Raw genomic sequence first — 13,138 nt, 5'->3', positions numbered from 1 at the left:
AAAATATATATATTAGGAAAGACAATCCTGCATCCCAAAATGTAACCCTGATTTAAGATTCTTCTACACTGATGTGAAACACTGATTAATATTTCCCAGGAGTGTTTACAGGATGCTATCTGTGCACAAACCACAAAGTATGTTTTTTTTTTTCCTCCTTAAAATATATATAATTCGTTATCAGTGTATAGAAAAAAAAATGGGCAAATTGTTGCCTAAAAAGAAAATTATAAGAAGAAACCTGACTTACCACCTCAGTGGGACGGAAGAATTTTGGGTCCACCCTAACATGGACCACCCCTGTATCTTTGCAACGACCAACCTCATTTTCATCCTTTCCTTCCCACCTGGAAAATTACAAAATATACAAAGGGAGGCTTGATTTTATTAACGTCAAAGATCAGGGACTATCAAAACTCAAAGGAGTCTTTATGAAAACCTTTGGTCTAAAAACAAAGTAGAGCTGAATGACACTTTTTCTTTTTGTTTTCAAATAAAAGGAATGGGAACAGAGAGAATAAACTTTCTCGGTCTGTGATTTTACACATTATGTGGTTATAGAAATGACCAGTGAGTACTCACACAATGGTCTTTCCAACATGATTGAAGGCCTTCTGTACAAACTCCCTCACGCTGTGCACCTCCCCTGTAGCGATGACAAAATCTTCTGGCTCCTCCGTTTGCAGCATCAGCCACATGGCCTGAAAGAGACAGAGACAGTGAGGTCAGGCCACAGACAGATCATAAAGATGGTTTGGTGTTCCACTCTGGACGCTGCCCAGCTCTACTCTGACAGACAGGAAGTGAACCTGTGACCTCTGAGCGGGGCACTCGCTTGTACCTCTTTCCTGACGTCACCAATGGGGACTCATGGGACGCAAACTGTGGGAAAGGAGGACAGAGAGCTCCCACAGGCCCACTGAGCTGCTGCCACACACAAAAATCTACACGTGGTCATGAAAACTCAAGCATTAAAGCAGAGCTGAGCAACTGCTGTTTTCCTAAACATTCTAAACAGCATTGAAAGACTAAAAAAGTGTTACTATTTCAAAGCGTCCAAAAATACTCTGTTATATGTGGGGCCGGCAGATTAGAACTGTGGACCTCTGGGACATCCAACATGACAGGAAGAAAGTCACCAGAGACACAAAGGCAGACAGGCAGACGCTGATGTCTTTAGAATCGAAGATGGCCACACAAACAGTTGGAGATGAGAGGAAATATAAAAGTCAACTAGAATGTATGTAGCAGCAAGGTGCCATTGATAAAATCTGCTACTTAATCATTTGATCATTGTCAGTATTACCACTTAGTGTTGGAAAGTGCCTCTTAGTGCTGAAACCTCCGGGCCACCGTAGATGTGACTTTAAAACAAATCGGACGTAGCTAATTCAAGCCGAGAAGGATTGCAACACACTGGCTACATAAGTGACAGGGTGCGTTTCAGTTAAAAATGACTGAACGTCCTGTTTTGGAAGATCTGCAAAAGACCTTCGCACAAATATCCCAAATATTGGCGTGTAGAGCCTGTGACAAGCTAGCCTCGTGAGACCATCCTGATCTCGCGAGCTTTCAAGGTTTCACTCGCAGATCAGTCTGGCTACTTTCTGTTAAAGAAAATTTGGAGCAGTTCACCAAACGAACGTCCAATCAGCGTTGGCTTTGAGGCGGGTTGAGGTGTGACGCAACGAGAAGTGCGACAGGTCAGTCTAAAGAACATGGCGGCTTCAGCCGATGAAACTAGCGTTAGTGGGGCTATCGAGCAAGTTTTATTGGAATTACGGAGTATTTCTTCACTGAAAGAAGAGCAAAACTGGAGGCTTTACTCAGAGGAAAAGATCTTTTTGCTCTTCTCCCGACTGGTTTCGGCAAGGAGAAGCCTGGCTTGTGGTTGTGTTTTCGTCGTCGCTCTGTTAGTACGTCATATGCTTCGTTGATCTGATTGGTTTATTTGGCTGGTCTATCACCAACATAGGCCAATCAAGCTAACCAGTATTTTCGCCCCTTCCCAAAATTACGTCAACGGAAGGTTTCCAGATGGATATGCGGAGCAAATCCATCTGGCGGAGTCAGATTAGTAATAAGCATGATGCTTAGAAGCAATAGCTGGGTGTACAGCTCAAAGTTACAGTCAGAGTAGGAGAGCTGAGTGCAGCCTTTAAATAAAACGCCAGCTTGTCACCGCCATCAGGGGACTTAACTTATCCTTGCTGTGTTAAAGGTTTGGTTCATGTTAGATTAGATTAGATTAGATTAGATTCAACTTTATTGTCATTACACATGTACAGGTACAAGGCAATGAAATGCAGTTAAGGCCTAACCAGAAGTGTAATAGCAGCAAGTGTAGGATAAATAATGGTTCCATAAATACAGGAAATGTTAGGAAACAGTTTTGCCCACTGCCAAGGTAAAAATATGGCTGAGATTGGTTTTGTTTCACTGACGATAAACAGTGCCAAATAAACCAAGCTTTTATACCGATATAACCTTTTGCCATGTTCTAGCTCTATGACCATCTCTATTAAAGAGTGTTGGTAGCAAAAACTTTAAAAAGAGGGACCGTTTACCCCCAACACTTTGGTAATGGGTAGCTCATTTTCCTGCCAAACAATGAAGATCATCATTATACAGAGAAAAAGATAATTAACCAATGGGAAACATTTTAGACAGCTCCCTCAGGAGTAGCCATTCCAGACATTTTTTTGCAGCCATAAAATTAACATGAGCTCCTCTCTATATCTAAGCAATGTTAAGTCACATGTGAGGCCATCTGTCTGAGAGCTAAAGCATTAACCAAACTAGGTCATCAATGGAACGATGATTCAAAGCACAGAGGTAGATCACAAAAAAATAATTGGTAAGAAAAAAAATCATGATGTTAATGGCTGGGTCACTGTCCAAGCCCCAACCTTGATTAAAAACAATATGATGGAACTTTAAGTGCTTCGTAGAATAAAAGATCATCAAACTACAGGAAAGACAAATGTGGAAACTTTCCTTCAAAAGATGTGAGAGGCTGGTATATACAGAGAGACAAAGACCAATGACGCATACGTTATTTCATACCATTTGTTTTCATACCATTGCTGCAAAAATGATGCCAACAGTGGCAAACGTTTTACAAAATGTAGCCATTTGATGTCTAACATTAAACAGGATGAGAGTCCACTGTGATCAAATGTATTAATCAGAGCTCTGTTTGTATAACGTTTACCATGGTTACCATAACCATAACATGTTTAGAATATAGCCTCATAGAAATACATGTATTACATTTCAAATTAGATGTTTTAACTGCTCATATAAGAAAAAAATGTTTTCACACATCTCTTTACATTCAGAATGTTTTAGTAAATTAAGTCAGTCAGTTCAGTCAATGGATGAATTAATGTAATATACAAAAATTTCAATGAACATCTCGATATATATTACATATATTAAAATCTCAGTCCCATGTTCTAATGCTTTGTTGCGATTGTTTGTAAACCTGTATCTTAAAGTCATAATTTCAGAAATGAAACACAATGTCCCATTATCATTGGCTTCAGTAAAGAGTTTTCATTTAGTGATCTTTTCCAACATAGCGTTGGTTTGCTTTTCACTTTATACCATTCCCTTAGCATTTAGTAAAACATGCTTACTTAGAAAACTGTAGAGGAATGATGCACAACACTGTAGCTATAAAAACATCCAACAAAAATGAAGCAGCAGAACTAATTTGGGGAAAAACAAACTGACCCAGAGGAGTTTTATCAAGACAGTTTATATGCTTGGCTTGCATCAGTAGCAAGTTAGGAAGTTTAATGAGATAAAGCAGGAGGTGTCACTCCAAACATTCAACAGATGCTTCATTCTGAATGCAGCCATATATGTCGACGCATCTTGAAAAACAAAAGTTCCTCAATTCCATAAACAAAACTCAATTATGTGATGAAAATATAGCTCTCAAAGGTATTCTAAAAATAGGACACCATTCAAAATTCAATGGGGCTACAGTATGTAATATGGATGAGAGGGCAACAACTATCATACATCTTTGTTTGTGTAATTCTTTTCCCCATTTGGGATGCAGTTATTTTCACATAATAATAATACATAACCCAATGTCAATAAGATACAGCTCAGTCTAACTTTAATATAAGCTGTACTTCTTACATCAGAAGCTCTTCAGACATCTTAAAGTAGGCTTGTTGGGAAATATAGAGCTATAGAGTGCCAATTGTGTTATTGGATAAGCACATGGCATGCAAGCACACACAAACATGAATGGTGATGGAATGAATTTCCTCAGGGACGCAAGGCCTTCCTATCGGAGGAATCGTTCAGGGTCATCTGACCGCTCAGCACTGATGGCTCCCCTGAGCCTGACCTCTGACCTCTCACTACTTGGCTGCTGATGTACAAAACAGATTCTCTCACACTGTTAAATAGGCCAAACATGTCACCTCAATATCTGAGTGACTAAGTAACAAACCAATCAGAGCATGTTCCACAATAAAAGCAGCATCCAGATATAATTTCTGCTGCTTCAAAAACTCTTGATTAATAATTGAAAACTATTTATTCAGCAAAATCTAAAAGATGGCAGAAAACCCTATTGCCTGAATAGCTTAATCCTAACCTATCATACAAAATAGCTAAGGCTGATTTTTGTTTTGTTCCCTCAGAAAGCTCTATAATTGAATCTCAACAAATTTCAAAATATAACACTATTTCAAAGATGTCAGCATAATTTAATACTGAAAAAAAAAACTGCTCTCATTAAACACCCTGTTCTCAATCCTCTTGGTTCTGTTGCCTGCTTAAATTAGAGGATTCCTACTAAAAGGAGCTTCTGATCCCTAAGAAACCTCCAGTCAACAGAATATAATATTATATTCTATTGACTGGATATTTCCCTAAAGCCACAGGGAAACTGAAATATAAAGCAAACAAGAACAAAACCAGATAAACCACAGTTTTGATGAAAAAACTCATTGTTTTAAGTAACATTTCCTCAGATAGTTGCATCAGCGTATTGAATGGGTTTGGTCCTCAGCTGTGTATTAGAGAGGTTTCAATTATTTTCAACACAACTGCAGTTAAACATTTTCCAATCTTTCTGTTAAGCTCTCCTTTTCTGAAAGGATACCACTGGCTGATCTACTGTTACTATTTACTGCTTGCTCTTTATTTTTCATTCTCACGTAAAATACTTTGTGTTCATGGATTCTGTGTTTATTGGTGTCTACTCCTGGCATGAAGACATCCTGGGTGTCACTGCTACAGGCTGCAACTAACAATTATTTTGCAAATCGATTCATCTGTCAATGTTTTTTTTCGATTAAGCGATGAATAATCGGATAGCCAAAGGTTCCTTAAAGGAACAGAGGCGGAAGAAGCAAAGACTGAGGGGTCAGTCTTTTATCGGAATTAAACCAGGTGAAAGTAAAACGTTTCCAGTTGAGGAGTTCTGGATAGAGCATATTCACAGATAAAAAATATTTATCTTAAATGCAAAACGTTTACATATTATATAACTATTTTGATATAACTACTGCTCTAAGTGTGTCACTCTGTCAGCTATAGGTATGTTTTAGAGTCTCTACTCCAGTTAGCAATTAATAAATTACTAAATTAGTTGAAGAATATTTGGATAATTGATTAATGATGATGCTGCTCAGTGCCACAATGGGTAGCACTGCTGCCTTGCAGCAAGAAGGTTCTTGGTTTGATTCTCGGACTTCAATTTCTGCATGGAGTTTCCATGTTCTCCATGAGCATCCGTGGGTTCTCTCCGGGTACTCCGGCTTCCTGCCACAGTCCAAAAACATAACTGTTAGGTTAATTGGCTTCTCTAAATTCTCGTTAGGTGTGAGTGTGTGTGAATGGTTGTATGTCCTGTTTGTCTCTGTGTTGCCCTGCGATGGACTGGCGACCTGTCCAGGGTGTACCCCGCCTGTCGCCCATTGACAGCTGGAGATAGGCACCAGCACCCCTCGCGACCAAAATTGGAACTTAGCGTGTTAGAAAATGGATGGATGGATTAATGACGATTAATGTGATTAATTGTTTCAGCCCTACATGTAAACTCTCTTGTTGTTCCTATGAAACACAGCTCCCTGCTGGTTTAGTGATTTTGTGTTACATTGTGTCTCAGCCATGGACGGAGCCATAACTCCTATTAACTGTGTAAACTTTCAGGGTCTGTATAATGCTCAGAGGTAGAGCAGGGACCCAATATATAGAGGCTATTATTCCTCAAGTCAGGGTTGAGGGATTTTTGACTAGGAGACATTTGCTGCTTATCTTTCCTGACTCACTCTGTCCATTTCCTGCCCAAATACTGTCAATAAAAGGTGGAACTACCAGCAGAATCTGAAGAAACAAAAAAATAAACACTTTTTTTTACTTTTAATTTTAGTTTGCATAAAAAGTGTTCTTGACACGTGATTCTGAGTTACATAGATTTTTTTTTATCAGAAAAAAAATGCCATTGACAGGGTACTGTTGATTTTGCTACTTTGCACTTTTTTTCGCCATGTAATCTTGCAGTAGTTCTTCTGTTTTCCCCCCCCACATGCTTTTCATGTCGTCGGAGTTCCCTGCTTATTTCAGCAGATGTCTCCTCCTCCTAAAGTTGCCTCTGGTTCTGATGGAGATTTTTTCCAATTTGAGTGTATCTGTTTCCTCTTTACTGTCACCACATGCTTGCTCAGTAAAGAGATTGTGAAGATTGGGAAGTCAAAGACTTTATACATGCACAGACTTTTTTCCATATAGAATCAAATGAACAATATCACACGAAAACCATATTTTGAATTTAATCTGACTGCATTCAAAAAGAACTGAATCTGCCAATAAAAAGGGATTACAATTGATTGGGTTGATTGAACTACAGTTTTAGTTAATTGGATTATGTGTAATTGAATAAGAATTAGACCAATTTGCCATGAGATTGTATTTACTGTTAACTGGCATTATATAAATAAACTCAACTGAATAGCATTTTCATTTAATAAATGGCCGAGTAGCACACAAATCCATCAAAGGTTGTATTACAGAAGTTAAATCTGGTCTGAAAATTCCTGTCTCTTGTTTTGAAAGGTTTCAGCCTTTCCGTGTTCTTTGTGAACAGGATTAATTATCACTGGAAATTGTAAAACATCAAACACTGACATCTACACTGTAATACTGTTTTGATCATCTGACTGGCTGATTATTTGAACTTGTAATGAAGCAAACTCTTTCCTTCTCCCTTTCCTGCGCAGCATGCTGATGGATGTTTAGCCCGCAGTAAACTGGATGCTCGTGATGATGGGAGCTGGGAACACGGCTCGCTTCTCCTGCAGCCAGAGAAAATGTTTACGGCAGGAGCTGAGTGATATGGCCTCCACTGATTTCTAACCAGGAAATGTAATAAATAATATGATGTGTATTTTTATTGTAGGGAGAAATAAAGAGAGCTGAAATACATTCAGATCATTTTATTCTTTACAGTCTGCTCTCAGCTTTGGCTTCACCCGCTTCCTTAATTTTTTTGTGCTCCCAAACCGAACCTCCTTTCCATCCCCCCCCTGCTGTCCCTCCACATTCTCAGGGGCTCACAGAATTGCACTGCTTCATTAGCTATCTGATAAACAGCTCAGAGGTTCAGTCACACTGAACCCATACCTCCCTGTTCACATGGCCATAGCATGAACCCATCACACACCCCACACTTGACTGCAGCTAGGAGACAAACCCAAACCCCTGCGACCGTCAAAAACTATTGTACTTGAATCATACGCTGACATAGAAGAGGTTGAAATGGATTGTTATCAAATGTGGATTTTAGTTCAGTTTTTGTCACCATGGGTCAGCTTGAATTCCAAAGCAAAAATTTTAGAAAAGCACATTTTTCTGAACCTTTCAACAAACAGTGGACGCCATTATATTAACCTCTATGAGAAATAAAACTCTCTGTCCATACTTCAAACATGTCAAAGTTTGCAGAATAAAAATACATTCTTACTGGAAAGAAGTTTAAGTGTGTTGCAAAGTTTTACGATCATACGGACAATACCAAATATTTTAACTTTGTGCTCAAAGTGTATTCTCTACACATTTTAAAAGATAATATCATGTTTATCACCAAACCTCTGATATAAACCTGCCCATTAATGACATTATAGATTCAGTAAACTAATTTTGAATAAATAACATAGCATTATAATTCAAGCAGGAGATACATTAAAATTAGATACTTAATACGTCAAGCTGCTTTCAGAAAAATAAAAAAGTTTTATGGAAAACAACTTCTTGTTGTTTTCTATAGAATTTTTTTTCACATAAACTTGTTCAAATGTATAAAAAAAGTACTTAATTGCAGTGGTTAGCACACACGAACAGTGTATCGAGGTCTTAGTCCTCGATGCGGGCGACTCGGGTTCGAATCAGACCTGTGGTCCTTTCTCCCTCTAATACCCTTTCCTGTCAACCTACCATCCATAAAACAAGCCACTAGTGCCGTAAAAACTCAAAAAAAAAGAGAAAAACAATGTACTTAATGAAACAATTGCAGGAAAATTTGATAAGACATAGTGTCCCAAAACAACTGTGGGAATAAACAAAATAAAAAAAAAAAATAAATAAATAAATAAACTAAACAAACAGATGTTAATATGGTCCAAAGTTAGAATGATAAGGAGGGATTTTTAGCTCATGATTGTGCTGTGATTAGATCTTTTTATTGCATATATGCTTGACCCCATAGTAATGGTTAGATTATAAAATTAAAAGTCTGAAAAGATTTTATGTTGCCTACGATGATGAGTTAAGAGTACTTTCAAAAATACTGAGATGGAAACGTGGAATAAATCTATTTGAGAATAAGCCTAAGCCTGTAAACCAATGGCTGGGCTCTAAACAGTTCCAAACTTCAACTATGGAGAGATTAGCACAGGTATCCTCTGTTACGTTTTGCAGCTTTCACTGTATTCGTGTTATATGTTATATAACACCCTGTTTTTTTGTTGTTGTTTTTTTTGAGTCTGGAAATAAGTTTTCTAATTAACTACTAAAACACAATGATCTAAGGCACCTTACTATCACTGTTGCCTATGCAACTAAGTCTCCTGGAAAGGTCCTGTGAGGTCTGCCTGAGATTTTACAAGTCTATTGAGCACAGCTTAGAATATTAAGAAAATTTCCAACAACAGTTTGGTGATAAAAAAAATGACATGCTTTGGGAGATAACAACAACCCTTGGATGGGAAAAAAGGCAGCTTATAAATACCACTGTCAAAAACTCTCTAACTTTTTAAGTGTAAAACCTCCTAGTTAAACAAAAATAAAAAGCAGCTACAAATTCCATTTAAAGGATTACCAACTGCATATATTACCATCAAATTACATTTATTTTATGCATAAGATCTTTTTTTTTTTTATATTTGTGCGTTGTATTAGTTCCTTGCCAGGTCTCCTGTCAGAAAAAAGCACACATTACACAACCAAAGGTTGCGGGAAAATCCCTGGTACAAACCAAAGGCACCCACCTAACTGGAAATACGCTCGAATAGGTCACAAAGAGCAATTACAACACTATAATTCCACAGGCAGAAAAAGCAGACAGACATGTAGTGACAGCGGAGGAACAGAAAGGTTATATTTTATGAAATGTAATTATAGAATAAAGAATTTGTGGACATGAATGTTGAACCTGGGAGTCCTCAGCCTAGAATCACATCTAACCACAGGCTAGGGAGAATGACTAATCAGACTTCAGTCCTCTGTGGCCCACTGACCCCTCAGTCCTCGCTTCTTCCCCCTCTGTTCCTCACTCCCAGCGCTCCCGGCTCTCACAGCTCCTCAGTCTTCTCTTGCACTGCTTGACTCCAGCTGACATGTGGAATTGCTCACAGTAAACACTTAATAGAGTTGCTATTATGGCTGCAGAAACCCATCAGGCCCAATCACAGCCTGCTAATGCCATTAACCCCAGGGTTTCACACACAGGTATCCACATGTGGCCAAATGAACTAAACATGCACACAGCTCAAGCCACACATGTAGTGTCAAGAGAAAAACTAACGATGCAGTCCTTGCAGCAATATTCAAATTCTGATACATTTAAGTGGAACAACTCAATGAATTTTATTGGGGATTTATGCTAAATACCAATAGCTGATCCCTCAAAGATTGTTAGAGAACATCAATCAACAGCAACCTGAAACCAAAAGAACACACCAAACAGGGTAGACACAAAGACATAATGCAAAATCACACATTTTGAATCTCGTGTACAGTATAACATACACAAGTTAGGAAAACAATATTTAGAGAAGCAGCAAGGAGGCAAAGGATAAACTTTGGAGGAGCAGTAGAAATCTAAAGCTTAGGTGAGCGCCTCTGGAGGCAGCTAATAGATATCTACAAATCCTTCTTAGAAATCAGACAGTAACAAAGCCATTATTGAATAAAAAACTTAGACAGAGCAGTTTGTATGTATTTGACATAATTAAGGTACAAGACACAGCGAATATTGAAGAATTTCCCCCTCTTCCCCCATGTATGATGAAAAACTAATATTGCACACTGCCTTGAACAACCAACACCCCTCTAACACCTCCCATTTCGGATTTGATCAACCATTAAATGGCTATAATTAGCAGTTATCAGTCCCACAAAGTGGCCTTAGACTGGGCCTCTTCTGCCTTCTAGTAGTTTTCTTATGGCAGATAATATGCAGTTTATAGATGATGATAGCCACGTCTAAAACCTTAAATTTCACTTTATATTTACCTACTCTGTGCTTTTTATCTGCCATATTTTCCAGACCATAGTACACATCGCTCTATAAGCCGCACCCACTACGTTTTTTAAAGAACTGGAAACCTACAGTACATATATAAGCCGCACCAGGCTATAACCCACTGATATCTATTGTCTCCCACCAAACCTGTAGGGGGAGCTCTACATATAGCCCCTAGAGCAGGGACAAAGAAGAATGCTAGCTCCCGTTAGCTTGTTAGCTAACAGCAGTAGTGGGGCTTCGTCGTCTTTTTATTTCAGCTCTGCAGGAGTTAAGCCCAGTCTCTCTTAATTGGGTCGGCAGCGTTAACGCGGCAAATAAATGTCAAAATGTGTGAATTTGGTCACATTTGTAATCCGCTGCATCTGCTGCTAGCCTGTTCTTACGCTAACTACAAATTAGCCCCTTATTCTTTCATTTCCAACTTTGACTTTCCCCTCATGGGTTTAGGAAAAATCCACAGAAAAGCTACGCCTTCTTATAAGCTGCATGGTTCAAAGCGTGGGGAAAAGGTAGCCCCTTATAGTTCGTAAAATACGGCACTTTATTAATAGCCTACCTTCAAAAAAAAAATGTTTTAAAGCTTTACTTGGAATGAATTCAACCTGTCAGTCATGGGGATGACTGACAGGTTGAATTCATGACATGTGTAATTCCCTGTACCTAGCTGGTACAGGGAAGATAAACAAGTTTGAGGAAAAATTGACCTGTAAGAGTACAAATAAAGTCAGAAATATAAACTCCAGACTTAAATCCAATTAAGCAACTGTGGAGACTCCCCCCAAAAATCTGATATTTAGATTTTCGTTGCAAGGAAATTGAAAACAATATCAATCTCTCAAAGTCTGAAGCTGGAAGAAATGTAGACTAGAAGAAATGCAGGTGTAATTGCAGAAAAGCATTCCAGAAATGATTAGTAAGGTTGCATATAAATGTACAGAAAACCTTTTAGATTCTTATTCAAAAAATAATTGTGAAAGGCAAAAATAACATGTGTTTTTTTATGTAAAAACCCAAAGTGTGTGCTTTTAAAAATGTTCAAATGTCGACATTTTTAACAGGTGCAAAAACCTTGGTCTGTTAAAACATAACACATCCTCTAGTTGTGGAAGGTTTACTTCTTAGACCGTTTCAGGTCATTTGTTGTTTCAGAACTTCTCAGTTTAGTTCCATAGCATTACTGCAGGGCTGCCAAACAACATTGTTAAAGCCAGAAAAAAAAAAAAAGTTGAAAAATCATCCTATTTTGCTATGGACCAAATCTGTGTCTGCTACCAATCAAGAAGCAGACAGAGCTCCAGTCTGCCTGCCCAACCTCCAAGCACTGATAAAGAGATTAATGGTCTGCACTTATGGCTGTGATATGACACTTTCAAGTGAATAACAAATATGGTGTCACATTTAAGGCAAAACAAGGCCATTGTCATGTACGTCATGATTCGGCCTTATCAACTGCTCTTTTCAGGCAGACATTCATCATATGCCACAAGTTTCCTGATACACTGGCAATCATCTGCAGCCATCTTGTACTGGGATTAGGCAAACTGTATTGAAATTACAGCTCTAAAATAGGCTAAAGCACCATACCAGACTGGTGACAGATAACCTCTTCCTTGAAGAGATGTTTACAAATGACCATGTCATAGACTTGCTCATAATTTAACAGTTATTTGTCATACTATTTAACTGAATGCAATGTATTAATGATTAAGGATTCCTGGTCAAACATTTTCACCTTGAATACAACTGGTTATAGTCCTATGTCACACTCATGGCTTAGACGGAGGTGAGCTGGACTTTCTGTATAGCCATCAGTTCCATAATGCAGAACTTAACCCATTGAAAAATTACAACCCCGCCCTCCGAGCAATCCCCAAGTCAGCTGTGGCTAAAATGTAGCTTGCCACCATCAGTGTGTGAAAAGCACTTTTGAGCCCTCTAAAATGAAAAGGCGATAAATCAGAGCAGACCATTTGCTATATATTCCAGAGTGGTGGCTGTGAGGTAGACATGTATTAAGCTGAACCATTTTAAATTGATTTTTCCTTCCTGCCAGAGGGGGAAGTCAAAATTGGCAATGAAAAAATAAGGGGCCCAATTTAATTTAGCATAAGAATATGCTAGCAGCAGGCACCACAAAGAACAAATGCCCCAAATTCACATATTTTGACATTTATTTGTAGAATTAAAGATGCCTTAACAATAAAAAGACAATGTTAAACTCCTGCAGAGCTAAAATAAAGAGGTGACAAAGCCCCATCTTTCATTAGAGGCTCTTATTGCACCGAGCCGACCAGCTAACAGGAGCTAGCATTCTTCTTCGTCCCTACTACAGGGGCTATGTAGAGCTCCCCCTACAGGTTTGGT

The 13,138-nt window shown here is 38.5% G+C and overlaps 1 protein-coding gene across 1 annotated transcript in view; it reads right to left on the bottom strand.

Annotated features, from left to right (window-relative positions):
- gmds (GDP-mannose 4,6-dehydratase) overlaps positions 1-13,138 on the bottom strand; it is a 246,940-nt gene that overhangs the window by 61,129 nt on the left and 172,673 nt on the right. Inside the window, exons 8-9 of the mRNA XM_015391840.1 lie at positions 583-701; positions 251-347 (exon numbers count right to left, since the gene is read on the bottom strand). Coding sequence (XP_015247326.1) covers positions 251-347; positions 583-701 — 216 coding nt within the window. The remainder of the gene's footprint in view (positions 1-250; positions 348-582; positions 702-13,138) is intronic.

Source organism: Cyprinodon variegatus, unplaced genomic scaffold (assembly GCF_000732505.1).
Source record: "Cyprinodon variegatus isolate N-32 unplaced genomic scaffold, C_variegatus-1.0 Scaffold562, whole genome shotgun sequence".
NCBI lineage: Eukaryota > Metazoa > Chordata > Actinopteri > Cyprinodontiformes > Cyprinodontidae > Cyprinodon > Cyprinodon variegatus.
The sequence above is the reverse complement of the archived record's forward strand: the minus strand, read 5'-3'. Positions and strand labels throughout refer to the sequence as shown.